This window comes from Falco cherrug, chromosome 5 (genome assembly GCF_023634085.1).
Source record: "Falco cherrug isolate bFalChe1 chromosome 5, bFalChe1.pri, whole genome shotgun sequence".
NCBI lineage: Eukaryota > Metazoa > Chordata > Aves > Falconiformes > Falconidae > Falco > Falco cherrug.
The window spans coordinates 70,965,477-70,992,599 of NC_073701.1; the positions used below are offsets into that span (position 1 = coordinate 70,965,477).

The 27,123-nt window shown below is 45.5% G+C and overlaps 1 protein-coding gene across 2 annotated transcripts; it reads right to left on the reverse strand.

The window, feature by feature from the left end:
• Positions 1 to 2,964: 2,964 nt before the first annotated feature.
• KLHDC10 (kelch domain containing 10) lies at positions 2,965 to 27,065 on the reverse strand. Of its 2 annotated transcripts, XM_055711957.1 has the most exons (10): positions 26,886 to 27,010; positions 12,884 to 13,053; positions 12,413 to 12,634; positions 11,720 to 11,874; positions 10,374 to 10,522; positions 9,717 to 9,801; positions 8,737 to 8,803; positions 8,080 to 8,127; positions 5,792 to 5,931; positions 2,965 to 4,512 (listed from the first exon to the last, which is right to left on the reverse strand). In XM_055711957.1, the coding sequence occupies exons 2-10, from the start codon at positions 12,915 to 12,917 to the stop codon at positions 4,303 to 4,305; spliced, it is 1,110 nt and encodes a 369-aa protein (XP_055567932.1). In that variant the 5' UTR covers positions 12,918 to 13,053; positions 26,886 to 27,010; the 3' UTR covers positions 2,965 to 4,302. The 2 variants fall into 2 exon arrangements, with proteins under 2 accessions (XP_055567932.1, XP_055567931.1); XM_055711956.1 differs by lacking the exon at positions 12,884 to 13,053 and having other exon boundaries at positions 26,886 to 27,065.
• Positions 27,066 to 27,123: the final 58 nt, after the last annotated feature.

The window sequence follows — 27,123 nt, forward strand, 5'->3', positions numbered from 1 at the left end:
TAGCTATGGGCTCCAGCTTCCTCAAAGACCCTCCCTAAGCTCCAGTTCTTGTCTCCAGCCTTGTCTGACTGCCCTGGGTCATCCTTGCTCAGAGGTCTTTAACAGGCTCCTAAGAAGGGTCAGGGATGCTCCTGGTACTACTCCCAGGGTATAGGGTGTGACATGCTGGGGGACCAGTGCATCTCCTGCTGAGGGAAATGCCAGTGGGTGAGGTGAGAGGACAAAGTGGGTGGCTTGGACTGATTTATTATCAGAGCTTTAAAAAAACAAATCAAAAGCAAAACACTGACAGATACAGAAATGCAGGCACTGCACCTCCCGTGCCCCTTCTCCCTCCTCAGCTGTGTGGAGATGTATTTAGGCACTAAAAACCAGAGAGGGGAGTGCTGCTCGCTGCCTGTGGTAATGTTGGACTCCGAAAGGTCCTGTGGTCAATGGAGAAACAGGACTGGGCTTTAAACGGCCCAGAGTAAGGTGGGCAGCAGCCGGGGATCCCCCTCCTTCCCAAGGGAGGGCTGCAGCTTGTTGGCAGTTAATGATGCTGCTTTATCAAGACTTCTTGTTTTCCTGGTATCAGTATGGACAATCCTGCTGTTATTAATACAGACATTTGGGAAGATTCCTGGGTGAGTACTCAGAGTTAGCTGATGGCAGCAGATGGGCTTGACAGCATGGGGCAGTAAGAGATGGATAAGGTGGGCGATGGGAGGGCAGATGATGATGGCACTGAGCAGGTTCTCCTATGTCTCATCTGAGGCTAAATGGAAAACTTCTACCCTAGGGTGAGGGATGCTTGGGACTTCTCTTGGAGCCAGATCTAGCCTTTGTGTTTGGGAAAGTGTGGTAGGGCCAGCACTGTGGGTCCCTTTCCCAGTGCTCTGCTCTGCAGCAGGACGAGCCCAGCAGTAGCCATGGGTGGCAGTGAGGAAGCCCCAAAGATGTCTGACACTGCCCTGAGGTGCTCTGCTTGGTGCTGGGAGCAGGGGTAAGTTGTGGGGCGAAGGAAGCCGGGCTGTCTTACAAAACCTTGCTCGTGAGATGACTTTCTCTGTCCCAGTGTGTCCTGTCCCCATTCCAGGTAGCGCTGCGGATGCTCTTAACTCCTCTCCCTCCATGAGCTGCTGTGGATCCTCTCCCTCAGAGAAATCACGGCCCTGCCCTGGCAGAAGCAGTGACACTCTGCTCTTCTGCTTTCATGTATGGAATTGCACAGAGGGAATTAACTTGCCCTTAAAACGGAGAAAAGGGAGGAACCTGGGCTGGAGATGAAGACAAGCAGGAGATGGAGCAAGAAAAGCCTGTAGCTATGTATCTTTCAAGCTGCACCACAGAGCAAAGCCTCTGCCACTGTGAACGGGCAAGCTTTTACTCAAAATCTCAACATGCAGTAGACTAGCAACAACTCAAGCAAACCCTCAAAAGAGAGCTGTGAGCTTTGCAGTGCGTAAAACAAGTCTTTATTTATTTATTTTTAGGAAGAGTGGTCTCCAAGATCTGGTGCCTGTCATGCAGCAGCCACCCCAGGTTACTGGAAGGGGAGAAGCCCCTGGAATCCCATCAGTGGACAACACTCATATCTGCTCTCATCAGCAAAAGCAAGTCTTTGGCCCTTTTATTCTGTAATGCTCTTGGCTGTGCTGCCCGAGGCCCCATGTGCTGGGGATGAAGTGTGCCTGGGTTGGAGGGGTGAAACCAGCTGCAAGCCACTGGTGGAGGGCACGGGCAGGCTCTGGGCTTGTGACTTCAGTGGTCCAGTCAACAGACGAGGCTTGGGCACTTGTGTTTGGGTGACCTAGCAGTGACTTTGTGTCACAGGGATGTCAAGGGCTGCATCGTCCTGCCTGGGTGGTGGAATGCGTTCCACATCAAGATTTAAAACTATGTGACAGCGTTGCTGACAGCTGTCAGTATGAACCCAGCCTGAGGTCAGATGTGCCCCAGAGCAACACCTACCACCTTTTTCCCTGTGTTTACATCAGTGGAAAGCTCCTGGCTGATCCTATAAAGCTGCCAGGGCAAGGAAGACATAAGGGCTTAAGGAATCTGCTTGATCTGAGACCTAGGCTTGAATGGTTTTAATAGGATGGTTCTAATATTGCCTTGGTGATGATGGAAGATGCTTTCTGAAGTAGGCAAGGGAAGAACTAGCACATGTATGACCAGGCTGGTCCAGTACAAAGGTCCTAGAACTGCAGGCCAGAAGGCAAAGAATAAGAGCAGATACTCAGCCTCTGTAGAGGTGAGAACCACTGAGCTAAGGGCAGAAGAGGGAGCTGGAGAAAAGGTCCATTGGCCCAACATGGTCCTGCAGAAGAAGACAGCACAAGCCAGGGGCAGGACAGCAAGTAACCTTTCTCTGCCTGCAGCTGCCAGCAACGTCTGGGTTGGGCTCCTGAGCCAGAGCAGTGGGATGATGCAGCAGTCATGCAGGCTTGGAAGGGGCTGAAATAGGATGATAATGCTCTCCAGGAGCAAAGGCTTTCTGTTCCACAGGCTTTTTGCTAGAAGCCAGATTACAGTTGGGGATTGCAAAAGCTACACAGCGCAGCTGAGGTCTCCAAGTTTTGCCCTGTGAGCTGCAAGTCCTGCAAAGGTGCAATGAAGGGGACAGATACAAGAGATACAAGCAGTTGCCACCAGTTTCTGTGGTTCAAAGTACCAGAGAATGCTTCAGCTATGATGCCCAACCTTTATTTTTCTGGGTCTTGGTGCAGGAGTGGCAAGTGAGGCTACAGAAGCTGGGGGAAATCTATCCTCAAGAGCAGGGGGAGCTTAACACTGGGCAAATAGTAACACTTCAATTGAACATCACAGGTAGGTGCTCCCTAAGAGGGGTAGTAGTGACTCAGTCAGTCAGAGCTGTTCAGATTGGCAATGTGAAAACAACACTGTGGTTTATTTAAACATAAATGCAATCTCCTAAAAAGAAACTAAAATGCCTTTGCCTCTGATGATGGAAGAAGGTACTAGGAAAAGCTGATTTTTTTTATTTTTTTTTTTTAAAAAAAGCACTTTAAAAATGGGTCTTAAAACAAAAAGGATTTTGCACAAACCTGATGCCAGCCAACCAGAGCTGCTCAGAGTTCAATGGCCACTTACACGTAGTCTCCAGAGCAAACTTCACAGTAGGTGGAGCACAGCAAGACAAGACAGATATCCCTTCCTCTGCTGCCTGTACAGAGATGACCACTGCTCCCAGCAAGAGGGAGATGTTTCACCGCCTTTTGATGCTGCGTTTCCTGGGATGAGTGATCCATGAGCTTCCAAGGACCCAGACAGCCACTTGCACACAGCAATAACATCCCCCACCCCCAGAGGAATGCGAAGCTAACTAGAAAAAGGCTGATGTGTGGAGGAAGGAAAACAAAAATCTTACAGGTACATGTTAAGAGCCAGAAGCTGATAACCAGCACTTGAGCTGGCATGGGTGGCTCACACCCAAGCAATGGATAGGACACGCTGCAGGTTAAAAGACAGCTCTAAAATCTGTGGGGTGAGTTTTTGCTGTTAGCTTGTTCAGAGTGCAATGTGAGCTGAAGGGGTTAAGAAAGATTCAGCAAAACCTTTTCCCTCCCCTCACCACCCCGAGTAAACTACACAGTAGTCCATTAAATGGCAACTTTTAACCAGTCTTCCAAGCAAACCTTTCAATATGAAAAGGTGAGGAACACAGACACGGGGTGTTTCAAATAACTGCACACTGCACCAGAAAAACTGCACAGGCAAAGCTTTGCTCGCTGCCCCATGTGACATTCCAGCCATCTTCTCAAGCTCAAAGAGATGGAAACATGCCCATGAAACACATGCAAAGCCTTCAAGCAGAAGGAGTTCTCTTCTATAGACGGAGAGCTCAGCTGGGCATTAGGGGGTGATGAGTGTTATCCAAAGCAAAAGAACAGGTCAGCTGTTGTTCTGCACTGAATGTCCTCTGTTATATACATCTTGTGAAAATAGTAAGTTGAATGCACCATGTGTAAGCATGGGCTTGGACATTCGCCAAGCTCCCCACCCTCCCCAGTTAAGTTGCAAGCATGTGCTGATGATGGTTTGATGTCTGGATGTTATGGATTAGTCCCAGAGAGTATTTTTAATTAATGGTGTAATTTAGAGATCCATAAATAAAAAGTGGATTTTCAACAACTTAAAGTAAAAATTTCTAGAAAGGCATCAATGTATTTGCTGAGTAAGGCGTTGAGCAGGTTCCTCCATGTTCTTAGCAAGACCATCCATGGTATCCATAAATAGGGGGTGCAAGGGGGCTTCTTGAACATAGTGTGTCTTGGACAGAAGCATGAGATGTTCTCATTTTAGTCGCTCAACAAGTCCCTGCGTCAGTCCAAGGTGCAAAAGCTGAGATCTGGAGAGAGCTGCTAGCTGAGGGAAATATTCCAGGAGCTTCTCCCATGACAGTTCCAGCAGGCTGGGTACCACCAGCCACATTTTAAACAGAGAGCCAGTCCGTTTGTTTTCATGGATGTTGACCACCCCTCCATGAACGTACATGCAGCCAGCCTAGATGGGAAAAGGGGGAGAGGGGAGTTACATGGGGCACAGACTGAACTGGCACACCCACCCAAAGGTGCTGAGGAGCAACGCAGCTGGGAAAACCAGAATTTAACTCTCCAGATTCCCAGCTGGTTAATCACAGAGTGAGATACATCTCACACACCTTTATGTGCTGGTAACAGAAGTATCGCTGCCTGAGCTAGTCACCCCAGGCTCTTCCCAAGGGGAGGAATCACCGCTGAAGGGCATGTCTCTCATCTTAAAGCACGTATCCGCTAGCTTAGAGTGCTTTACTCTGTGTTTTAGGTGAATTCTATCCCAAGAAATCAATTTTAGGAGTGGGGCAAAGTGTTAACGAATTATTATAGAACCATACTTATGTTTCAGCTAAAAAGAATGTATTTTTTTAAAACTAAAACCACACTGTACAAAGACATATTGCATTACCTCTGCTGGCTCAGCATAACCCTGCTCCAGGAACGACATGAACACAGAGAGATGGGAAAAGATCAGCTGCTGACCTATTTTTGCAAGTGGTATTTTTTCAATACACAGGAAAAGCAAGGGCATTCCTGCTGTCCAGGCACCCACCTGCAGTCACCGAGCTGTCAGGGAAACACCTTTATCAGGCCTAGAGTTTCCCAGAAAGAGTCGCATTTATAACAGTCTCTGAACTAGATAACACTGCTCTTATAACCAAAGAACCCGACCTCTGACCTCACATGCTGCCCTAAGGCAATGATCAGCTGAAGGACAGTGAAGTCACAGCTAAATGCATTTCTTGCTTCCTACTGCTTATCAATCACAGGCCCCTAAGACTCTAGTCACGGCAAAAAGCTATAGCAATACCAACCTTCCCATTGGCAAAGGTCTCCAAAGAGGGCTACTCACCTGCTAATCTTTCAACTCAGGCTGTTCTCAGTAGGCTAAAACTACTTTACTTGGGGAAGTATTTGTGCTTTTTTTCCTTTTGCAAACAGGAACTGCTCTTCACACATGGAATTACTCCTTGGAACTGATACAGTTTAAAAGGTAAAATTCCGCATCGCTGCTTTTAGAAAGCAGAATATCCTGTGTGTTCCTGCTCCTTAAAAAGCAGCGGGAGTAAAAGGAGTCAATGCAGTGACCTCACCCCAGCCCTCAGACTCCAGAAAGATGCTGCATTCAGTGGAGGTCACCTCCTTGGTAACATCAGTTCAGCTCTATTTGAAGCCCACACAAACGTCAGAGTGCTTGAATGAATGGTTTGAACTTCAGGTACAGAGGAAAGAAATGAGTCACTTACTGGTGTGACAGCAGCACAGTGAAAATACACTGGTTCCGGCATGGCAGCTGGGAGCTTGACCCACTGGAAAGTTTGCAGGTTCAGCTTCCAAACATCTCCCAGAATCACTTCTCCATTATAGCCTCCACAAACGAACACATCTGTAAGAGAGGAAACCCACAGTGCTTACATGCCCAGCCATCCGTTATCCAGCAACTGCAGAACACATGGTGACTGAAGTCAGTGATCACCCTTCCAAAACAGTTTTAGGGTCAATAATTATTTTACCTTGACACAAGCTCTCGGTACCTCCTAAATCAGTCCCAGTGCACTGTTCATAATCACAGAGACCACTTACAGAATCACAGAATGGTTTGGGTTGGAAGGGGCCTTTAAAGGTCATCTAGTCCAACCCCGCTGCACGGTCTGGGACATCTTTCACTTGCTCCCAGCCCCGTCCAACCTGGCCTTGAACACTTCCAGGGATGGAGCAGCCACAGCTTCTCTGTGCAACCTGTGCCAGTGTCTCACCACCCTCACAGTAAAGAACTTCTTCCTAATATCTAACCCCAAATCTACCCTCTTTCAGTTAAAAAATGTTGCCCCTTCTCCTGCCACTACAGACCCTGGTAAAATGTCTCTCTCCATCTTTCTTATTAGCCCCCTTTATATACTGAAAGGCTACAATAAGGTCTCCCTGGAGACTCTCTTCTCCAGGCTGAACAACCCCAACTCTCTCAGCCTGTCTTCCTAGGAGAGGTGCTCCAGCCCTCTGATCATTTTTTTGGCGTCCTCTGGACCCGCTCCAACAGATCCACATCTCTCCTATGCTGACAACCCCAGAGCAGAGGCAGTGCTGCAGGCAGGGTCTTACCAGAGCAGAATAGAGGGGCTGAATCACCTCCCTTGACCATGCTTCTTGTTATGCAGCCCAGGATATGGTTGGGTTTCTGGGCTGTGAATGCCCATTGCTGGCTCACATCCACTTCCTAGCCTGCTGGTGATCCCAACCCCACCATGGCAGATTCAGAGCTAAATGACATTGACAAGCAGCAGTGCAATCCCACTTTTAGTAGCTGTATTACACCCCAGCTAACCTGAGTTCACAGGCACTTGGGTTTGATCAGATTCTAGCAGTTTTAAACCCACAGGGTGCAGCCACAGCCCTGGCTCCTAGTCTTGCTGCCTGCCAGAGGCAGGTCTTGCTCCTGGCTTTGCCCAAGTTTTCAACTCAGAGGCTTGCACTGCAGCAAAATACTGCTGATGAAGGTGACTGGAAGCATCTCCCAGCCCCTGCCTACCTTATTGGCACAGTTAGCACTCCTAAGAAATATAATCTGGTGCATCACTCCACCCTTTAACATACAGCATTTAGTAATCGATCTGAAGAGTTTTGAAAACAAGGATCAATATTGCAACTGCTTCTTCATGCCACTATGAGCAATTTGGGTTTTATCAAGTTTGGGGGAATGCATTCTTGGAGGACAACAAGGCTACGGGAGAGGCCCAAATCTAGTTGCAGGAACACTCCACCATTCAAAATTGTGGGTAACTGAACACTGACTGCACAAGCAGAGCCCTCTCTAAGCTGTGCCTCAAACAGTGTCATGCAAGTGATTTACAGCAAGACCACTCGGAGGATCAAAGTGAAGAACAAAAGGCTCTACAAAGCTCCATGCAGCTCCTAACATATAAAATGGCCCTCACTTTACTAGAGAATGGAAAGACTTGGATGATAACTCAGCTCATAATCCACTCCATATGAGCATTTCAGATTTACAACACCATGAAAAGGACCCGCTGTCAAAGAAATCCCTGAACAATCTTGTTTCTGAAGAACTTGACTTCCAGGGCTTGGCCCCACTTTGCCTTTCACAGCAGACTGTAAAGCTAACAGGTTAGTCATTGAGCTGGAGCAGGAGCATCATTCCTACATGTTCATGAGCTTGCAACCAGTAAGTTGCGAAGTACCACAGACACTTGTGGCTAAAATACGTGGAATTTTGCACTGAAGTGGCCACACATGATTTAGGTGTTGCATAAAATACTGCAGAATTCCAGAGAGTGACCGCACTGTGCACTGCAGAAATAAATTTGCCTACAGCAGCAAGACCTTGCATACGAAGAGTGATGCCAACTGGGCAGCTTAAGGCCTGTCAATAAGAAAGAAATCCTCTTCCAGAAAAGACACATGTGCCCTGCAGTCCTCTCAAACATGTATTGGAGGCCACCATCTCTAAGGCTATAAGGATGGGCTTGTCATTGCTAGGTTGTATAAGATACATCAATTTTCAAGCAGCAGATCTTACCATTTTTTATCTGAACACAGCTATGGCATCTTCTGGCTGCTGGGAAGCCTGAGGAGAATAAAAATAACGTATCAACTATAGTTGCTTTAAAGTGCTTGGGCAAGTGGTGATTATATCTCAACATACAATCATGGATAGGAGTCACTTGTTTCATTTATAAGGGGCTTCTGCTTTCCTACAATCACAGGTATAACATTTCTAATTTAACAACCATCTGCTTCAGGCTTGACTCCACCTTGGTCTCCAGGGAAGGAAGAAATGTGTGGAATGTCATTCTCCACAGACTCCAGCTCTCAACTCTGGCTTGGTGAAAAGCAGCAGCCGAGGGCCTACAAGGTTTCAGGGAACCCCCTGCTGCTAACCAGGCCAGCATGTGGTCCCTCAGAGGGAGCAGAGATGATGTGTATCTTCAGGGAGCAGAGCCAGCCACTACCATCTTTCCCACCCAGAGAGGGAGGGAAGCCAAGCTGCTATATGCTTCAGATGGGTTAGTCCTCACTGCTAAAGCTCTAAACAAGCAGGACCTCAAATCCAGCATTAAGCCACGTACTGTACAAGGTTATGAAGAAGACTTCCAGCCTACCAGAAAACTGCATCTTTAAGCACACTGGCCACTCTCTGGTTTACAGGGGAAGAAACAGGAAATTCCAGACTCACCAACTTTTTCATGAGGTTTTGTGGCAATTTCCTCCCAGGTGTTGGTTTCAAGGTTGTATGCATGGATCTGAAGGGAGAAAGAGGAGTCATTAGCTCCTCCTGGCTCTCCCAGCAGTACCATGATGCAGTTACAGGCTCTGACCCAGGGAACCACTATAAATAACCCCTCTTTTTCATTAAGTGTAAAAACAAAAATAGCTAATCGCAGCCAGCGACTAAGCAGGTATAAAATCACCTTCAAAGCATACCAGCTTACTCAAGCTTTCATCTCAGACTTTGCTATTTGAGCCCCACAGCTGAAGAAAAAGAATATTGCTTTTAAAAAAACTGGACCAATTAAACCCCACACCCTCCAGTTCTCAAAGGTCTTTAGAAATACCTATTTCATACTGCATGTAAGGAGAAAAGAAATGCAGAGAATGGAGAGGTAAGAAGTCATGTTAACTGCTGCAGTTTCAACTTTTTCGGAAGCAGAGCACTATTTAAATTCTCCTCGCTTACCGTTTTGGCATTCAAGATGAATTCACTCTTCCCTCCCCAAATTGTATTGGACAGAAACATTTACCACAAGAAAGGAAATTAAAGCATATGATTAAGAGGGAAGACAAGAAAAGAGGTACCATATCGATATCTGAATTTAATGTCAAGGAATTCTTTTTGCGCTTTCCTGTTTTGGGACAAATACAACATTTAGAAAGATGTCCTGAGTGGTTTTAAATGAGAACCTTTTATAACAGGTCTACATAAATGAAGCAGATTGGTATGGTCACTGCGTACCACAGATTCATCATCTGTAAGTCAACAAGGACATGTTTGTGGCAACATCAGGTTTTACTGAACTAGAAGAACAATCTACTCCTAGTTATCTATTTTTTTACCAAGCTCTCCAGGCAAAGGCAGATTAAGAGATCAGGTCAGTTATATTTCACTGCAGAAAATCTCCTATCAATGCAAGCATTCAAGGTTTCTGATTGCCTTACCTTATCTAAGGAATAAGCTGTCCAGGAAGTTCCACCTCCTAAGATATAAATCCGTTGACCATCATGCGCGATTTCATGTCTGTACCTGAAGGTGCGAAGAAGGACATTTAGCAGCACAAACAATTAGCGCAAGTGCACAGCAACAAAAGCCTTCTGGAAAACGCTGCCAAGTTTGAGTGGATTAAGCAGACACCCCAAGCCTGGCTATGCTGTATCAGTCCCTCACATTGGGAGCATTCAGACGTGGAAGTGTTCATGAGCAATTTGAACAGCACCCATCAGTATTCCAGCCCCTGCTCTCACTAAGATTATCGCTGATTCATCTCCCAGCCCTCCTTCCTCCATGCCTCATTACAGAACAGGACAAGGGACAGGGATCATCTGGAGCCTCTTCCCCTCCTCAGCACTCACGAGCTGCCCCAGGGTCCTCAGCTCTGTTCTGGCATCGCACAGGCCAGATTAGTGTCCTGGCAAAGGCTTCACACCCCACACCTACACTCCCCTGCACGCCACACTGCTGGAGCACTGGTTGTGCAAGGCTCACAGCCAAAACCATTGCTCTAAAAGTGCCCTGTCTGCACTCTCTCAGCTTCTCACTCACAGTAAAAGTGGTAACTCCCCAGTGTTACTGCTCTCTGAGACCGTCCAGCTTCTCACCTCTCCTCTGGCATGTCACAGGACATGTTGTTTGGTTTCAGTTGGATCCATTCTCTAGTGTTGAGGTCTAGCTTATGTAGGTCAGTACTGTAAATGTAACCAGTTGTTCCTCCAAACACGTAGAGACAACCATTGATGATGGCCATGGCCTGGAAGGTAACAAAGAGAAACCAGTTGGAAAGGATGCATGACATCAGTGTCTGAAAAAGAGAGAATTTCCACCCTCCCAAAGCAAGACACTGCTTGCAAAGCTCTACGTACAACTTACAAAATGACATGTTCAGGACAAACATGAAGGGCAAACAAGGACAACACACAAAAGATGGGGGTGGGAGGTCTGTAGGAATGGTAAGTAACTCCACAGTCGCAAGTTGATGACCTAGAAGTGGAGCTGCTGATTTTCAGGCATCAGACAAGACAGATCTGGGCAACAGGAGCTCCCAGAGCTAAAACCAAAGCACAATTAACCCTGAATCTCTTCCATGCTGACCTTATATAGATACTGTTATGCAGAATCTTATAAACCAGCCATCAGATAGCCAGCGGCATTAAGCATAACACAATTGATAAGTCAGACTAAACAACAGAGACAGCCTGTACAATTCAAAAGCACACAGACTATCAGCCTACTGAAGCTGTGAAGGTCATGCAGGCACCATTCCCTGATGCAGTCCAAGGTGGAAGCAGAGATGTAAGTTCCTTTTGCTCCCAACTGCCTGTTTGCCAAAGGCCAGCTCAAGCTGAATTGGGCAAGGGGAAGACTACTTTCCTTCCCTCAAGTGTCTGGGGCACATCTAAACAAGAAATTAGTTGGGTTATAAATGTCTGCACCACAAGTACACTGGCAGCATTACTGGAAAGCACAGAAAAAAGCGGCAGTCCTCCCGTGAGAGTGAATCTATTTTTCTGTACACCACGGTCACCGACAATATTATGTAAAGTCTTAAAAGTTGTTATTCTAATACAAGTAAGACCTATTAACCACTGTTCTCATTTATAGTTTGGGGTTTTAAAGGCTTTGAGGAGGCTTCAGAGAAACTCTAGAAACTACAACCACTCCTTAAATCAGATGTACTTTTTCATTCAACTGCATCTGGCATTTAGTTAACAAATTTTGGCTTTTCTAACTACAAGAAAACTACTCCTTTCCTTTGAAATCTCGAAGAACCAAGACCACCCTACTTCTTTATGAATGATACCTGACTTCCCATACACTTAGGCACACAGAGAACAATTCCAGTTACTAGCAGAGAAGACAACTCCATGCTCTGGCCTCTTTTCTGTGACACACAGCACTTCGTAGGCAGGTACACTCAAAGTGCCTCAACAAGGGTTGTCCTTCATACCTGGCCATAGATTCGATTGGGTTTCTTTCCTCGGCAGCTGAGCAGAGCCCATCTTTTGTACTTGACGTTGCAGACATGGACATCATTGCCATTGCTCTCCCCAAAGGGGATCCCGGTGCCCCCAAACACAAGCAGGTTGTTGCCATGCAATACAACTAGGAGAGAGAGACAGAGCAGGTACTTGTTGCTGTGAGACGCAGTAAAACAGAATGACTCTCTGCTCTGGAGACAGTAGGCAGAGAGTGTTCAATACTGTTCAAATACCCTACAATTCACACTATGCATTTATGGCTTTGAAATGCTCTAAAAGAGAATGAATGCAAGCTAAAAACCATGGTAACCAAAGGCCTACTTTTAAAAATGGCTAGTGAACAAAGAGATCTATTTTTGGATGCTTTAAGATGTCTCATTGCACGGAGCACCTGGCTGCTGAAAGTGCAGGTGACCTGCAACTATCAAGCTAAATACCTAAAGACTACCTCTTGCATTTGAAATTTTTTCTTTCCCTCTGCCTCAACCTGAGCAAAAGCAGAAAGAAAAAAAATCACGAAACCAACCCAAATTCAAGGCCTACTTGCAAAAGAGTTGGAAAGAGGATCCAGATTTGTTCTTGTCCAGTTTTGCATTCCACCAGGGACACCAATTAAAATAGCTTCAGGACTAGGCACACAGGAATTGAATTTCCATACGTACGTGACATGGAAGCTAGCTCCCTGGGCATGTAGCCTTCAGTGCCCATTTGATGCCACGTGTCTGTAGCAAAGTTGTAGCGCCAGAGTTCCCTGAAGAGCGGGTAGTCTTCATTCTCTGGCCCACCGGATTCATCATAGTCAGGATTGTAGCCTCCAAACACATACAAGTTGGCATTATCTGCCACACAACGATGGCCGCTTCTTGCTGGTGGAGATCTATGGCCTACAGCAAAATGAGAAGGTAAAACTGCTTCAGTGAAATGTCAACAGAGGAGCTGAGCTTGTGTCTGAGGGTCAGGAGCTGCTGCAGTGGTTCTCCAACAAGAGTGGCTGCTGTTTAGCCATAGGGAAGCATGTCTGCAGCTAGGAGGAAATGGCTCTGTAATGACAGATCCATTTCACAGAGCAGCAGTGGGGAGAACCTCTGTGTGCCACCATCTCATTCATGTCCACTCTAGCCCCTGGATCTCACCTGCCCGAGGACTGCTGCCTGCAGGCTGACGCATGACAATCCTTCCACATGACAAACCTTCCAGAAAAGCTATTTCTAGGATATCTTTATGACCCCCCCCTTCTGTCACTCTTTCTGTATGGTGGATTTCACTTCGGAAACAGTTCCAAAATGTTTATATTTAAAGCTGCCTGATGGGAACAAAAAAGAAAAGTAATGATTTGTTCTCCCTCCTCTACAAAGCTTCTATCCTTTTCTTCTTTTTCACTCCTGGCACCTTGCATCGCAAGAAGGCTCTTTCACCTTGGACAACCCTGGGCTTCCTAAACATTAAGCAATGCAGGTCTGACACAGCCAGTAAAATCTGGTCATAGATAAGGCATTTGCACTGGAAAAGAGCGCAGCAGGGGACCCATCTGAGATCCTGCAGGCTGAGCTTGATAACTGGCAAAAGTTACTCCCAAAAGGAAGCCCTCTGCCTACCCACCCTCCTCCCTAAAAGCCAACGGAAATAAAAGCGGGTAGGACAATTAAAGCTCAGACCTCAACTGGAATAGACAGAAAGACTGATTCAGTCCGGGTAAACCTAAACAGCAATATTCTTGTTGGACTATGGCAACTGAAGTCTTAGCTGAGGAGTGATCAAAAAGTAATTCCAGGCTTGCTCAAATTCGATGCGCAGCAAGAGCCAAGCACAGTGCCAGAAATGGACGTTTCTCTTCAACAAGACACAGAACCACATAACAAATAAGAAAAATGAAAGGAACAGAAAACGATCAGGTCCCTGAACAGAGAAGCTGGCTGTGAGATACGTGTAAGAACATCACCAGCTGACTAAACCAAGAAGGTTGCAGAAATCATTTTTCTATGCAATACAACAGTGTTTTAGTGAGAGTAATTCTAAGCTTCATCTTGAGAAGGGGGATACTCCCCTAAAATATACAATTTCAGCACCTAATCATCACTCCCTCAAGCACATCCTCTGCTTGTTGCACCTCCAGACAGGCCCCTTTTGGGCCAGTTGACAGTACAGAACAATCAAAAAAAAACCAAAGAAGATTCTCGAAGACCCCTCACCCAAACAAGAGATCTTCCCCACCCACCTGCTCTCACAGCTCTTTTACAGACTTTTAGGATGGAACAGGACCCAGTGAAGCATCTAATTAGGACGTGTAATGTTTTCTTCTTAGAGCCTGTTACAATTATCAGCAGTGAATCAGATACACGGAGCAACAACAAATGAGGCATCAAGCATCTTTCCTACAGGAAAGGTGAAATAAGTAATTTGTCCAGACTGAATAATGAATTTTAACTCGGCACAAGCAGCTTTGCTTAATCATGTTCTCTGTTTACTGCTGCTTTAAGCTCCAACTCTTGTCCAAAATTAAGCTGCTCTACAGGGTTCAGACAAACTCCTTGTGGCGAAGTTTTGACAGATTTGGGTTGTTTCCAGTAATAATTGTGTCTCGCAGCAATCCACACATAGAAAACTAATAAGCACTGGCTGAAAGAGAGGGGAAGAAAGTTAAGGAATTAACAGAAAAAATCTGTAGTCTTTGGCCTGGCTACTGAGGCTTCACGGTGCCATCGGGCACCTGGCATGGTACGGACATTAGCACACAGAAGAAGTGGATATTACATGTACTAATTGCAGCAGCAAGGAAGCTACTGGCCTCAGTGCTGGACTAAACTGTTAAACAAATACTACATGCTTTAGAGGTGATTCACAAAGGGAAAGAGAAACATCTGTCCCTTTCGGCTTTTTTATTTTAAACTCTGAAGCTATCCAAAGAGATGGATTCATTTTTAAGTGAACACATTGACAATAAAGGTATTTACAATCCAGGTAATTGTTCAGACTGTTGTAATTGCAGATGCTTCGAGAGGGCAATTCATCGATCTTGAATATCTGTAAACAAAACTGCCTGAGAAATGCCCATGCCTCCCTGCAGCCTATAGAGGATATCTCAGCAAAGGGCTCACATGTCTGTGCCCAGCCAAAGGGAGCTCATCCTGCTTGTTTCTTAATCATAGAATCACAGAATGGTTTGAGTTGGAAGGGACCTTAAAGACCATCTAGCTCCAACCCCCTGCCAGGGGCAGGGACACCTTCCGCTAGACCAGGTTGCTCCAAGCCCCATCCAGCCTGGCCTGGAACACTTCCAGGGATGGGGCAGCCTCAGCTTCTCTGGGCAGCCTGTGCCAGCGCCTCACCACACTCACAGTAAAGAATTTTTTCCTAATATCGAATCTAAATCCTCCTTTTATTTAGTTTAAAGCCATTCTCCCTTGTCCTATCACTACAGGCCCTACTAAAAAGTCCCTCCCCAGCTTTCCTGTCGGCCCCTTTAGGTACTGGGAGCTGCCCTAATGTCTCCCCGGAGCCTTCTCTTCCCCAGGCTGCACAGCCCCAGCTCTCTCAGCCTGTCTGCCTAGGAGAGGTGCTCCAGCCCCCTGATCAATGCTTGCGGCCTCCTCTGGACCTCCTCCAGCAGGTCCGTGTCTTTCTTATGTTGGGGGCCCCAGAGTTGGACACAGTACTCTTCTGTGTTTGCCCTGAAGGTCTCCAAAAAGACCTGAAAGAAGTGAAATTGGAGCTTAATTCCAGCAAAGACTGGGAGCACTGATACACACATTTTGCAAGGGAGTGAGGATTTAATTCAATCATCCATTAAATTTAAAAGGTGTTAGGGAATTAGGATTTCAAGTATTACATTAACTATAGATCCTACTTCCCTCTAGTCACAACACTTGCCATGAGAATTTCCCAGAGGGAAGAGAGGAGAATAAGGCTGAGTTTTATATAAAGCCAACAGACTAAAGAGTAAGAGGCATAATTCAAAGAAAATAAATTTAAAAACAAAACCAAGGAGGCCGCCTCTGTCATTCACCTCTCAAAATTCAAAAAGGGAAGACACCTGACTTTGCCATAAAGCCCCAGAACAGTTAAGTTTCCATAATAAGGGATCAATTTTTGATGCTTGCAGGTCCCTGAGATAGCAAGATAGGTACATTAAATCCATACGCAGCCCAGCTGGTTTCACCTATTCCCATTTACCTAGAAATCCATCTCCTACCTTTAAAAGATAATTTTTTTTCAAGATATTTTCAAGACACGGAAAGGGCATAGAAGCCAGAGCTGGTGTGGCGCAGATACCTGCAAGCACCCAGCTGGGATGGCCTGAAAAGACCATGCTTCCCAGGAAGCCATTCCTGCTGCAAACCACATTTGCTGCTAGTTCCCTGCCCATTCACACGACTCTCGCCAACAACTCAAAGGGTGCTGCGCACTACAGGAACAAATTTAAACACTCAGTAACTGTCTTTTTTCAGAAGCTAGGATTCTCATGGCAGAGCTAGCAGGAGAAATGATACCTGTCTCTGGTCAAGCATTCAGCTACTCAAGGGAAATCCACTGTCCTCAGCATTAAGTTGAGCACCAAATCGCAGATGAGAGTGGCTGAAATGCGTCTTCCTGCTGTGCCTGCCACACAGCGGTGACCCCCAGAGAAAGGAGGGGTGAAAATGCCAACCAGAGCAACGTTTCCAAAAGCTCAGGGTCAATCCCTGTAGCTACAAACATAAGCAATTTCATTTTGCTCTGCTCGAAAATAACAGATTTCCTGCTCTATTCAAGCAGACCCCAGCTGTGTTTGCTCAACACCATGCTCCTCATGTAGGAACTGACTGCTCTCCGAAGGCTTCACATTTCCAGCCTGCTGTTTTTAAGCTTTGCTCTTCACTGACCCCTTCACCTCAGTGGACTAGATACTCCCTCTTGCAATGGCCCATAGAAATTGACATATCTACCCATAAACAGGGAAAAAAAATATTCAATACATCTTCTGAGTCACCTATGCAAGCCCATTCACAAACATATCAATGAACCAAACAATCTTAAACGGAGTTAAATTGTCACCAAACTCTTCTATTCAGAATTGAAGTGACCTTAATCCACCTTAGAAGCTACACCTTTTTAAAGAGACCTGTAAAAGCTGAATCTATTTAAGAGTTAACGAAGATTAGTTTCTTCAGCAGACAAGCTCTATGACTTGCATCTCCAATAAAGAACTGCATTTCCATTTAATTATGTTTTATCAGATGATTCACATCTCCTACTGAAATTCTTCATGCAAGTTTTGGATCTGCTTTTGCTTCAGCATTAGTAGTGCACGACGAGCCCATTACACAAGTGCAAACTTTAGATGGTGCAGGAAGACAGAAAAACCCAAGAGTTTGGTATCTTCCTCCTCTAGTTAGCAAAGCCCATCTCATCAAGAGCTGAACCTGCCACAGATTAAGGAAGCACCCAACACTAAGCTAAGCCCAGCAAGGCACCATCACCGTGAAAAGCTGCAATTCACCGGGCCCTGCTATGAATCCTTGATGATGATGTGGAAAGTAGCAGGACAACGTACCAAGTCAAGACAGATTTGTGAGAAAGAGGGCATAAAGCTAGTTATAGAAAATGGCTTTAAAGTGGATGGATATAATTTGGAAAGCACTTGCTTTCCCAGTTTAAGACTCCAAAGCGAAGCAGAAAGGAAGATGGGGAAGGTGCATTCATAAGGAGATTTCTTTTCCTTGGTCCAGGGCAGAATGGAAACAATAAAACTTTCAGAGAATAAGAATCTCCACAAACAGAATGAAGCTGAACCATCACAACAGGGACATAATTAAGGAAAGTCCTAATTTAGGACTAAGCCATCTGATGGAAACTTGCTTGCTGGCTATGCACTGACCTGTTAGCACCCTGTTAAATTCACTCTTTTCAAATGATTCATTGACCTCAGAGGGAACGCTCAAATGGCCCAGATTGACTTTGTTAAAGTGGATTCCTAATTGAATACCTCTCCTGCAAAAGGTATTATTAGAACATGAGAGTAAGCAAAAAGGTGGCATGACTATCTGTTCCCGAGTTTCCTGATGTAACACAGCACAGCAACCAATGCATGAGACATTTGTTTCCTACCTCTCCAAAAACTGTGAATACAGAGCAAGTCTGGGGCAAGAAGGAGGAGAAAACAGAGATGTTCTTTAAGAAAATCTACAGAAACACATTATTTTGGAGAAGCGAAATGGTCCTGAATAGTGTCCAGCAAGAACCGCATTCAAAACGTCCCTCTTAAGGGGAGGACAAAACTGAACTGCACCTGCTGGTCCACAAATACTGTTCCTATTCTGACTAACACAAGCTTAAAAGATTATTAAATTCCAGCTCTGGGGCCTTGACAGCTACGGAAATCTATGGAAGGCCTGGAGAAAAAAAAAACCAAAAACAAAACAATACAAAAATCCCTTAGCATTATGAGATTATTTGAAGTTATAGAACAGATTAAATGCTACCAGCATGCCCAGAACCACAGCATGTGTCAACAGCTATGCTCAAGTCTACTGGACTTCTCTACTGCTTTTCAATAGCTCAATAATAAAATTATAGAAGAAGAAAATTAAACATCTAAGTACCAAGTAGCTGCAGTGAATCACACATAGCACAACCATAAGGTGAGACGTGCTTCAGACAGAGCAGCTCAAAGACAAGTTTCAAAGAACAAAGGCATTTTATTTTCATTTGATTATCCCCCCTTTCACGACCGTAGGAAAAAAAAAGCTGGCATCATCTCACTGGCTAGGTTAAAGAATAGGGGAGTACCTGCTATTTGAATTAGTAAACTAGCCAGCTGGCCTTTTTTTTTTTTTTTTTTTTTTTTTAAACAAGGGGGGGAAAAAGGTCTAATTAGCTGAAATAATTTCTTAAAAATAAGCAATGGAAGAGTTGAATATGAAGTTGTTATGAGACCCTGTCTGAAACCATCCTTGTTTCTTATCATGAACATGCTGTCACAGAAAACCCAAATAAATCAATTAATCAATGAGAAGCTCTTGGCAGAGGGTAAGGTCTGCTTATGCCATCAGGTTATGCAGAATTTAATTTTTCCCTTCTTAAGAACATTTTCCCTAATCATCACCACGCCTTGTTATCAGTTCCCAGCAAACCAATGCAATGCTGTTCTCCCAAGGTGGCAAATCCACAACCCCTGCCTCCCTTTCTCAACCAGCCTCAGAAGGAAGAGGCCAAGGGCTCCCACCATCTGCTCAGAAATCTGTAAGCAGAAAGGAAAAGAAGAATGACCTCTGGATAAAGCCAGGGCCAGGTATGAGGCTGAGTATTAGCCAAAGCCACCTGCAGCAGAAAAAAATGATTCCTAGATTCTTTGGGAGCAAAGATGATGAGGGAAGTGAAACTGCTAACTTCACACTTAAAAGGCAACTTAAAAGGCAAATAGAAACAGGCCAAATTCTTTTGCCACCACAGCTACCAGAAAGAGATTTGGCTGTAGCCAGCAGAAATGGCAGGAGCAGAACTAAATAAACATACTCCTCTTGCAAACACATAGCCCTTGCTTGTGGGTTAGTGTGACTGTAATGACTTTCCAGCTTCAGGATGCCTCATTCCTCAATTCTGCCACATGCTGTTGCTTGGTAAAGGTGCAAAAAATATCCTTTTGCACAGTCAGATCAGCAGCTTAGAAGCTGCAGGTGTTGATTTTAAAGTTTTGCCTGTTTATTCTCTTAGCCTTAAAAGATCACTAAAGACCTGTCTGAAATTGGAGTGCAATTATGTTTTGACACACTGCTTGCCCCATTCCAAGTTACCAAATTACAGAAATATCACAAAGCAGCAAAGCATTTATAATTTGGTTTTCCATGTATTGCTTGCTTGTTTCATGCAACCGTTTTATGGCTTGCTCATTTGGTTGTTTAAAGACATTGTAGTTCACAAAAAGAAAGGCAAGTAAGATAAAGGCAACAGAAATTAGGGAGAACTGTCTGTTCCATTCAGAATACACAGAGAATGATCCTCAAAGCCAAACTCAATAATTAAAGGCCAATGTGAAAGGTTTCACTCAAATCGTGGGGTGACGTCCAACTCACAAAAATCTGTATTTTCCTTATAGCACATGGCTTTCTCCACAGAAGAAGCAAACCTCTGTTTTTTCCTTTCCCTTTTGTCCATCTCACACTAAAGCAGCCAAAAAGCAAAGGAAAAGCAGCAGATGCAGCCAGGGGATGTTCTGACATCTAAAAGCTCAGTTCAGTGCAGTAGGGAGGTGGTTGCTCAGGGCAGTTTCTTCCCCAGTAAAACAAACCTTCCTGGGCACTCAGGGGAATTGCTGAAAGGTATTCATGCGGTATCAGCTTCTGAAAAGATGTACACACTCAACATCATCATCATCTGACGCAGATGACCTGAGATAAAAAGGATGACTGTTCTTGGGTTCGGGGCTTCCACATGCAGGTGGGATTCAAGGTCAGAATAAATGCTCAGCTTCTAACCTTCAGAAAAGAAGTTTATGCAATAAAAGTTACCAATGTTTCTAAATCTCAAGGACGATCAAACATTTTGGGTTTTTTTTCCAACCAAGATGCATTTGGAAAAAACACTTTACATGTGCAGCATATTTTTTGGCAACACAAGTCTCAAAGTTCTTTACATATTTGAAAAATGGGAAACAATGGCACAGAAAAGCTTACAGATTCATATTGCTAAATGAAGTTTGCTTCAAAAACAAACCCCACCCATTTCTTAAGATGACGCCACTTCAACCATAAGCTCACAATGGTCATCCAAACGTTTACAACCAACACTACACACCCTTTCTTACACTAGCTATTTAAAGCACCACCTCAACCACACTGCACAAATTTACCAAAACAGCTATCAGTGTTCACAGCACACAGTGGGGCAGCTGTGTTTTCATCTCCAACGCAGGCTCAACACAGCAGGCAGAATAAAGAGCAGACCTACTGAGGTGGCTGCACACTTCTGCCAAGCACTTCTGCTTTGAAAAATTAAAGATTAAATGCTGCTCTACCTGTAGTTCCTTGAGCAGTATTATACAATGAGGCAGAGCAAGGGAAGGCAGCTGACCCATAGTGTAGTCAGAAAGCATCCAGATTTGAGCTTTCGTTGTAGCACTCACTAGCTAACGCTGTACAAGCTCCCAGTTCATTCCTTGAACAAAGAGGTATCATTTTCCCTCTTTAATTTGATGGATTAGAGGTTGCCATGCACATCAGGTAATCTGAAATAGATAAATGTTGAGTTTAAACATTTGGGGCTGGCAGTGAAATAAAAGCAAGGATGACATTCTGCCAGGCTACAACAGGGAAACTCTGCCAACTAGATTGCTAGAATTAAAAACCAGAATCCTGCGCTGCAATGAAAGCATTGGTGAGTTTAATACTCTGAATTTTCACTCTGGTTAAATACTTGCATCTAGAAAGACCTTCCTCCTAGATCTACCTGACTATTTGCTATTTTCATATTTACTGGTGAAAACTATTTGCATGTACAGCCACGAATCCTCTTCACTTCATGTGTGGCTCAAATCCAGATTTGAAGACTATGCTGAAGTATTTTAAATCAAGCCTTTCTTGCCCTCTCCTCCAGACCACCTGGAATAAAGCATGGTTTTATTCATTGCTGCAACATAACCAACAGATACCCAGGTGTAACCTCAAACACTTCCCACAACAGCAACCCCAGCACCATCCTTTATAAGGTCCCTTTTTTCTAAACCTATTTTAATCGCAATATCCACTGCAGGGTCAGTTGCAAAGTAAAGGGTGCAAGCAGTCAGTGCACCAAAACTAAGTGTGAGATCTTGCACAAGGGGAGGGTAATTTAATTTTACAAAATATTTAAATGAGCTGGTTCTGGCTCCTCATACCCACAAGAACCAAGTATATCCAAGTGATCTGGCCAGGATCACTTATGTACAGCACAGAGGGTGAAAGGATGACAGCTGCCAAGTCCTTACTACGATTCCTAGGTTGTTCTTCATTTAGAAGGACAGATTAGTTATGGACAGGTCTTTTATACCCTCTGGCTCCTCCAGCGAGATGCTTTGGCCTTGGAGTTTTGCTTCCTTCTGCTTCCATGAAGTTTAGGGAGGTCTGCTGCCTATTGTCTGCATTTCCTCATTTTGAGGTCTTAAAGTTCTTCCTGTTGAGCTAACAGGAAAAGGAACAGCACAGGCACTGAGCCACAACCGCATTGACTTTGTCCTGTTATCAGGGTGTAAGGTCTTCCGCTTGTAAGGCTTGCCCCAAACATGCTGGCTCTTTCCATCAATCTGTGATCTTCAATCCTACTAATCCCAGTGCAAGGCCATACCACATGGCATATATTATACCGCAACATTATCAGCGTTACTACTAGCAATATAATTTCTATTTCAAGCACTATTTCTGGAAATACAAACTAAATAACTACAGGATGTAAAGCTAACAAATACAGCGTGGCTTTTGGTTCCCAAAGTAACATACCAGCGGTGAATAGCTGAGGTGTGTGTACGCATCCTCTTTACTGCTTCTTAATGCCTTCTAAAGATGGTATCAGTATTATTTTCCCTCCTACCTAGTTCTTCAATATCCAGAATAGCAGGTTTCAATATCTCCCTTTCTATTTATGATTTCTGCAAGACTTCTGAAGGACATTTAGGTCAAGGGCTAAAGCCAAAGCACTGCTGGCTCTTAGGAGAGAGAACAAGAAAAGTCAATATTGACTTTGACTCCAGTCTTCAAAGCTTCATCTTTTTCATACCAGCCAGACAAAATAAGTTTGTAACTCATGTAATCAGAGTCCCTTACAAATGTTTGGATAAGCAGGCTGTGAATGCGTCGCCGAGAACAAGGTTTAAAACCTCTTCGTTCATCCAGCTGCATTTAGCCTCTCCAGATTCCACAGCTCCCTTCAGTGGCAGGCTGCCCATGCCTGAAAAATACCCAAGAGAGAAAGCAGCTGTGCCTTAGCCCCCAGCACCTGAATGATGACTGCCTGGAGCCGAGGGCAGCTAAGAGAGGCCAAAGAATGTGGCCAAGGATACCAAGATACAATCCACAGGCCACCAGCCAAGAACCTTTCAAATATCTGAAGTCTGTAAAGCAGTGTTTCTAAGAGAATGGTCATTCCCACATCCAGACAGGAGAGCTTTTGGGTTTGGATCAATGTCCAAATGGGTCTTTCTTCACCCTGCTTCTCAGAGGCTTTTGTTTTCAAACCTCTTTGTAGCAATCATGCATTTCAAACATTTCTGCAAGTGTGCAACTGGTTGTCAGTATTTCCTGTGATTAGCAGAACAAGAATGGGATTGTAATAGATGAGATAGCATCCCAAAGTGGAGAATAAAATAAGGAGTTCTTAATGAGTGAACTGTCCTTACTGAGAAACCAGAGCAATAAAGGAAACATTTGCCCCAGAAATGTATATATTACAGACTTCACACCACTAAAATTGAGTGTTCCTTGGGTTGTTTGTTTTTTTAAAAAATGTAGAAGGAAAATAAAGACATTTTGGAAAATGAGAACCAAAGAACAGCCCAGGTCGGAAGGGACCTAGAAAGATCATCTGGTCCAACTTCTCATGGGAAAGGGAGCCGATACCAGATTATTCAGTGCCTTTGCATCTTGAAACTCTCCAGCAATAGGGACTCTACCACATCCCTGAGGAGGTTGTTCCAGTGAATGATTGTTCTTACTGTAAAAAATGTTTTTCTCACATTGAGATAAAACTCCCATTGCAATTTGTACCATTGCCCCTTCTTATCTGTGTAGCTCCTTGTGAAGACAGACCCTCATTCCTCTTTCTAGCTGTCTTTTAAGTACTGGAAAAACATGGCAAACTTCCACCCAACCCTCCTCTTCTCCAGGGAGATCTGACTCCTTCAGCCTTTCCTCATAAGGCAGGTTCTCCAGGCCTTTGACCATCTCCTTCGGACCTTTTCCAGTCTGTTTATGTCTCTCTTGACTTGTGGGGACCAGAGCTGGACACAACACCCCAGGGGCGGCCTGACAAGTGCCAAGTAGAGCAAGATGATCCCATCCCTCTGCTAGTAATGCCCCTGTGAATGCAGCCCAGGACCTGATATGCCTTTGTCACCGACTCACAGCTTGCTGTCTAGCAGGAACCCCAGGTGCCTCTCAGCAAGACTGCTCCCCAAACCACACAGGTCCCAGCCTGTACTAGGTCTTGGAATGTCATCCCAGGTGCAGGACTTGTATTTTGGTTTTGTTGAACTTCATACTGCTCTTGCTTGCCCACTCTTCTGGCCTATCCAGGTCTCTCTGTAAAGTTATCACATTAATTAAAGTATCACATGTACACTGCTCTTCAGACAAATAGCTTTTGGCTTGCTCCTCCATGTGACACAAAGGAGTTCAGGATTTTTGGGTTTGCTGTTGTATTTTTTAAAAATATATATTAGAAACTCCAAATCTCTCCGTACAAAAAAACCCTCTGTGACTGGCACACTGGGAAAATTATAGCTCAAGACAAGACCATAAATGCTGAGCATGGGAGAGGCAAAGATATATTTAGGTCTCCAGATTGTTTCTATCCACTTAACCCCAAGAGTCTGATGAAAACACTGGAAAAAAAAATAAGTGTGCACAGGAAGATTTCCTATGTGGAGAACAAACCACGTACCAGCTGTATTTGACATTTTTGCTCTTTCTAAAGCCTACAAACACTTAAAAATAGCTCCTTCCTTTCCCTTATCCAACATACAATTATAGATGTTTAAAGAATCTTTACCCATCAAGAGACAGCAAAAACAAAGTGCCTTTTTTTTTTTTTAAGCTGTTAAGCCAGCAATGAGACTCTTTTGTAGATGCTGCTTAAGAAATGCCTCTATTGAGAAACCCTTGACAGAAATACTCCCCTTGAGAAAGCAAATAGAGCAGCACAACCCTGGCACGAGGTCTTACTAACTGCCTGCTTACCTTTTGTAATCATTTCCTTGTGCAAATTAAATTCTCCAGAGTGAAAAAGGTGACAAAAGCTTAAAATCTTTCCTACGAGTAGGTGGAAAAGGAGAATGTGACAAAAGCAGCACCTACATCAATGCGTATGCTCTCATGTTTAACCAAGAAATAGCCCAGATTTACTTCAAATGACGCATGGCTTAGCAGGAGCAATGGAGCTCTGCAGAGAGGTATGCAGCAAATGCATCCAATGCCAAAGCATGCTATGAGCTCTTTGTAGGCCTTCACAACAGTAATTACTTATAAAAATGGGATTAAAAGGAGATAGCATATTTTATGGACGGAGTCTAGGGCACGGAATGGCAGGGGGAAAATGAAGGAATGCCTCTTGAAAACTGAGAATTGAGAGGTAAAGGAGGTAAAAAGAGAATTGGGAGGTAAGAAAACAAACCTGCTTGGAGGAAACGGAAGGAGGGGGGAAAAATATTGTTCTTTATCTCAACCGTTATGTAAGGGCTGCTGCTGGAGATCTATAAATAGCATTTTAACAGGTGTCAATCAGGGAGAAAACTCCAGTAATCGACCGCAATGGCATTTTTCCATCAAGTACTTTTTCAGCAAGATTGACAGTCAGCTTCAGATTTAAGGTTGGACTTAAGTGCTAAGGCTGAATTGTTCAAGGGTAGTTTGGCCCGGGGCTGTACCATCAGCCCCTGTACAGGTGGTGGAGGGCAGAATTCCATGTCGGGACATAATCTGTAGCCAAAAGTGGAATTGTTACAACTGCATCAGGAAGGTGTACTACCAGTTTGCTCAAGCCAACAATTAAAATTCAGGAACATGAAGATAATCAGATCTTGTGTTACCAAAAAAGGCCCTTATCACAGGAGGAAGGAAACATGTTTGAGAATTTACCCAAAAATAAGGGTGTGGAGCCACTTAGTGAATTCACAGTGGTCCTGCATGATTCTCGAAGGCATCCCTGCTGCAAATCCAGATTGTGACAGGTTTCACAGGAAAGGAAACATGGATCCTGGCCTGAAGGCCTGTTCACAGCTGCTAAGGCCTGTTCACAGCTGCTGGTGATGCTCCAGACATGTGGTATACAGGCTCCTACCCCTGGGACCAGGAGGGGCTTCACATCCCCCACCGAGGGACGTAAGTGGCAGGGCCAAGGGCAGCTGGGGCAGAAAACGATGCCCAGGGCCTGGGGTACCCACCTCCTGTGCACACCCTGTGGCCCTTGAGAGCAGGGGGTGCTGCGGAGATAAGGAGAAGGGGATACCCCAAACCAACTGGGAATACCTCCTCATCACAGAACCATGGTGTGTCTCCCATCCCTCCCAGTATCGCAGAACAGCTGGGATGGGGGTGATCTCCCCAGTCCTGCAATTGTGGCGTAACTTCAGTCTCCTCCACCTAATATCCTGGGGCTGTTGGGATGGGGTAACCCCCCCAGCATACCAACACTTCTAGAAAGGAGGTGGAAATAAGGAAGAACCATCTTTCCCAGGGCCCAGGACTGGAAGAACCACCTTTCTCAGGGTACAGAACTGGGCTGAAATCTCATCCAAGGGCCCTCTGGTGGCCTGGACCCCCATTCCAGGATCACCCCCTGCCAGGACTGTGGGGTCCCACAATCCAAAAACCTGATATGTTGGGATTGGGGGGGTGGGGGGTGTCACCATGGGTTAGCCCAGGTCCATCCACAATCCCAGGGTGACTGAGATGGGTCTGACCCCCAATAGAGGCTGTGGAATATCCTGCCCCCCCGACCTGTGTCCATGGTGATTGGGATGAACTGCCCATGTAGGGCATCCAAGCATTCCTCAATGCATTGAGACCATCAGGATGGGGAGGGTTGAACTGCCACCCCTCAGGGTCGTAGGAGGTTGTGTCACACCCCCTCCACCCCCGAGACTGTCTCCTTCAACACCCTAAGACAGTTTTTAAAGTGATAACCGCCCCTATCCATGACTGTGGGCCCCCATATCCCAGGGCTGTTGGGACAGGAATAGCCCGGCCCTCCCCACACCACCCTCGGGCCTTGGGGACGGGGTGACCCCTATCCCGGGTCCACGAAGTACCCCAGCTTCCCTCCAACATGTCCCCGAGCTGCGGGGACGGGGATAACCCCCACAACTGAAGGGTACCCGCCCCCTCAGAGCCCTATGGACGGGGATGCCCCGGTCCCCGACAAGCTGGGGCCTTGGGGACGGGGTCACCCTCGCCCCTAGAACCGGCTGCCACTCACCCGCCGAGCGCGGCCTGCCCGGCAGCTGCACAAAGCGGTTGAGGAGGCCTCCGCCGCCAGCCGCCGCGCTGCCCGAGCCCTCCCTGACGCCCTCCCGGGCACCGTCCGCCGCCGACATGGCCCCGTCTGCTCCTCCTCAGGGCGAGCCCAGGCGGCGGCCAGCAGAGGCCCCCCTCTCTCCCCTCCCCCGCCGCCGACCAATCGGCGGCGAGCTTCTGCGGCCTCGGCCTATGAAACG

Excerpts from the sequence above, each read along its gene's own strand:
- KLHDC10 (XM_055711956.1), bottom strand. The coding sequence starts at position 27,003 with ATGTCGGCGGCGGACGGTGCCCGGGAGGGCGTCAGGGAGGGCTCGGGC. Across the intron at positions 9,802-10,373 it reads TGTGACATGCCAGAGGAGAG|GTACAGACATGAAATCGCGC; the intron begins GTGAGAAGCTGG and ends TCGCACCTTCAG. Across the intron at positions 8,804-9,716 it reads CAGCTTATTCCTTAGATAAG|ATCCATGCATACAACCTTGA; the intron begins GTAAGGCAATCA and ends TTCTCCCTTCAG.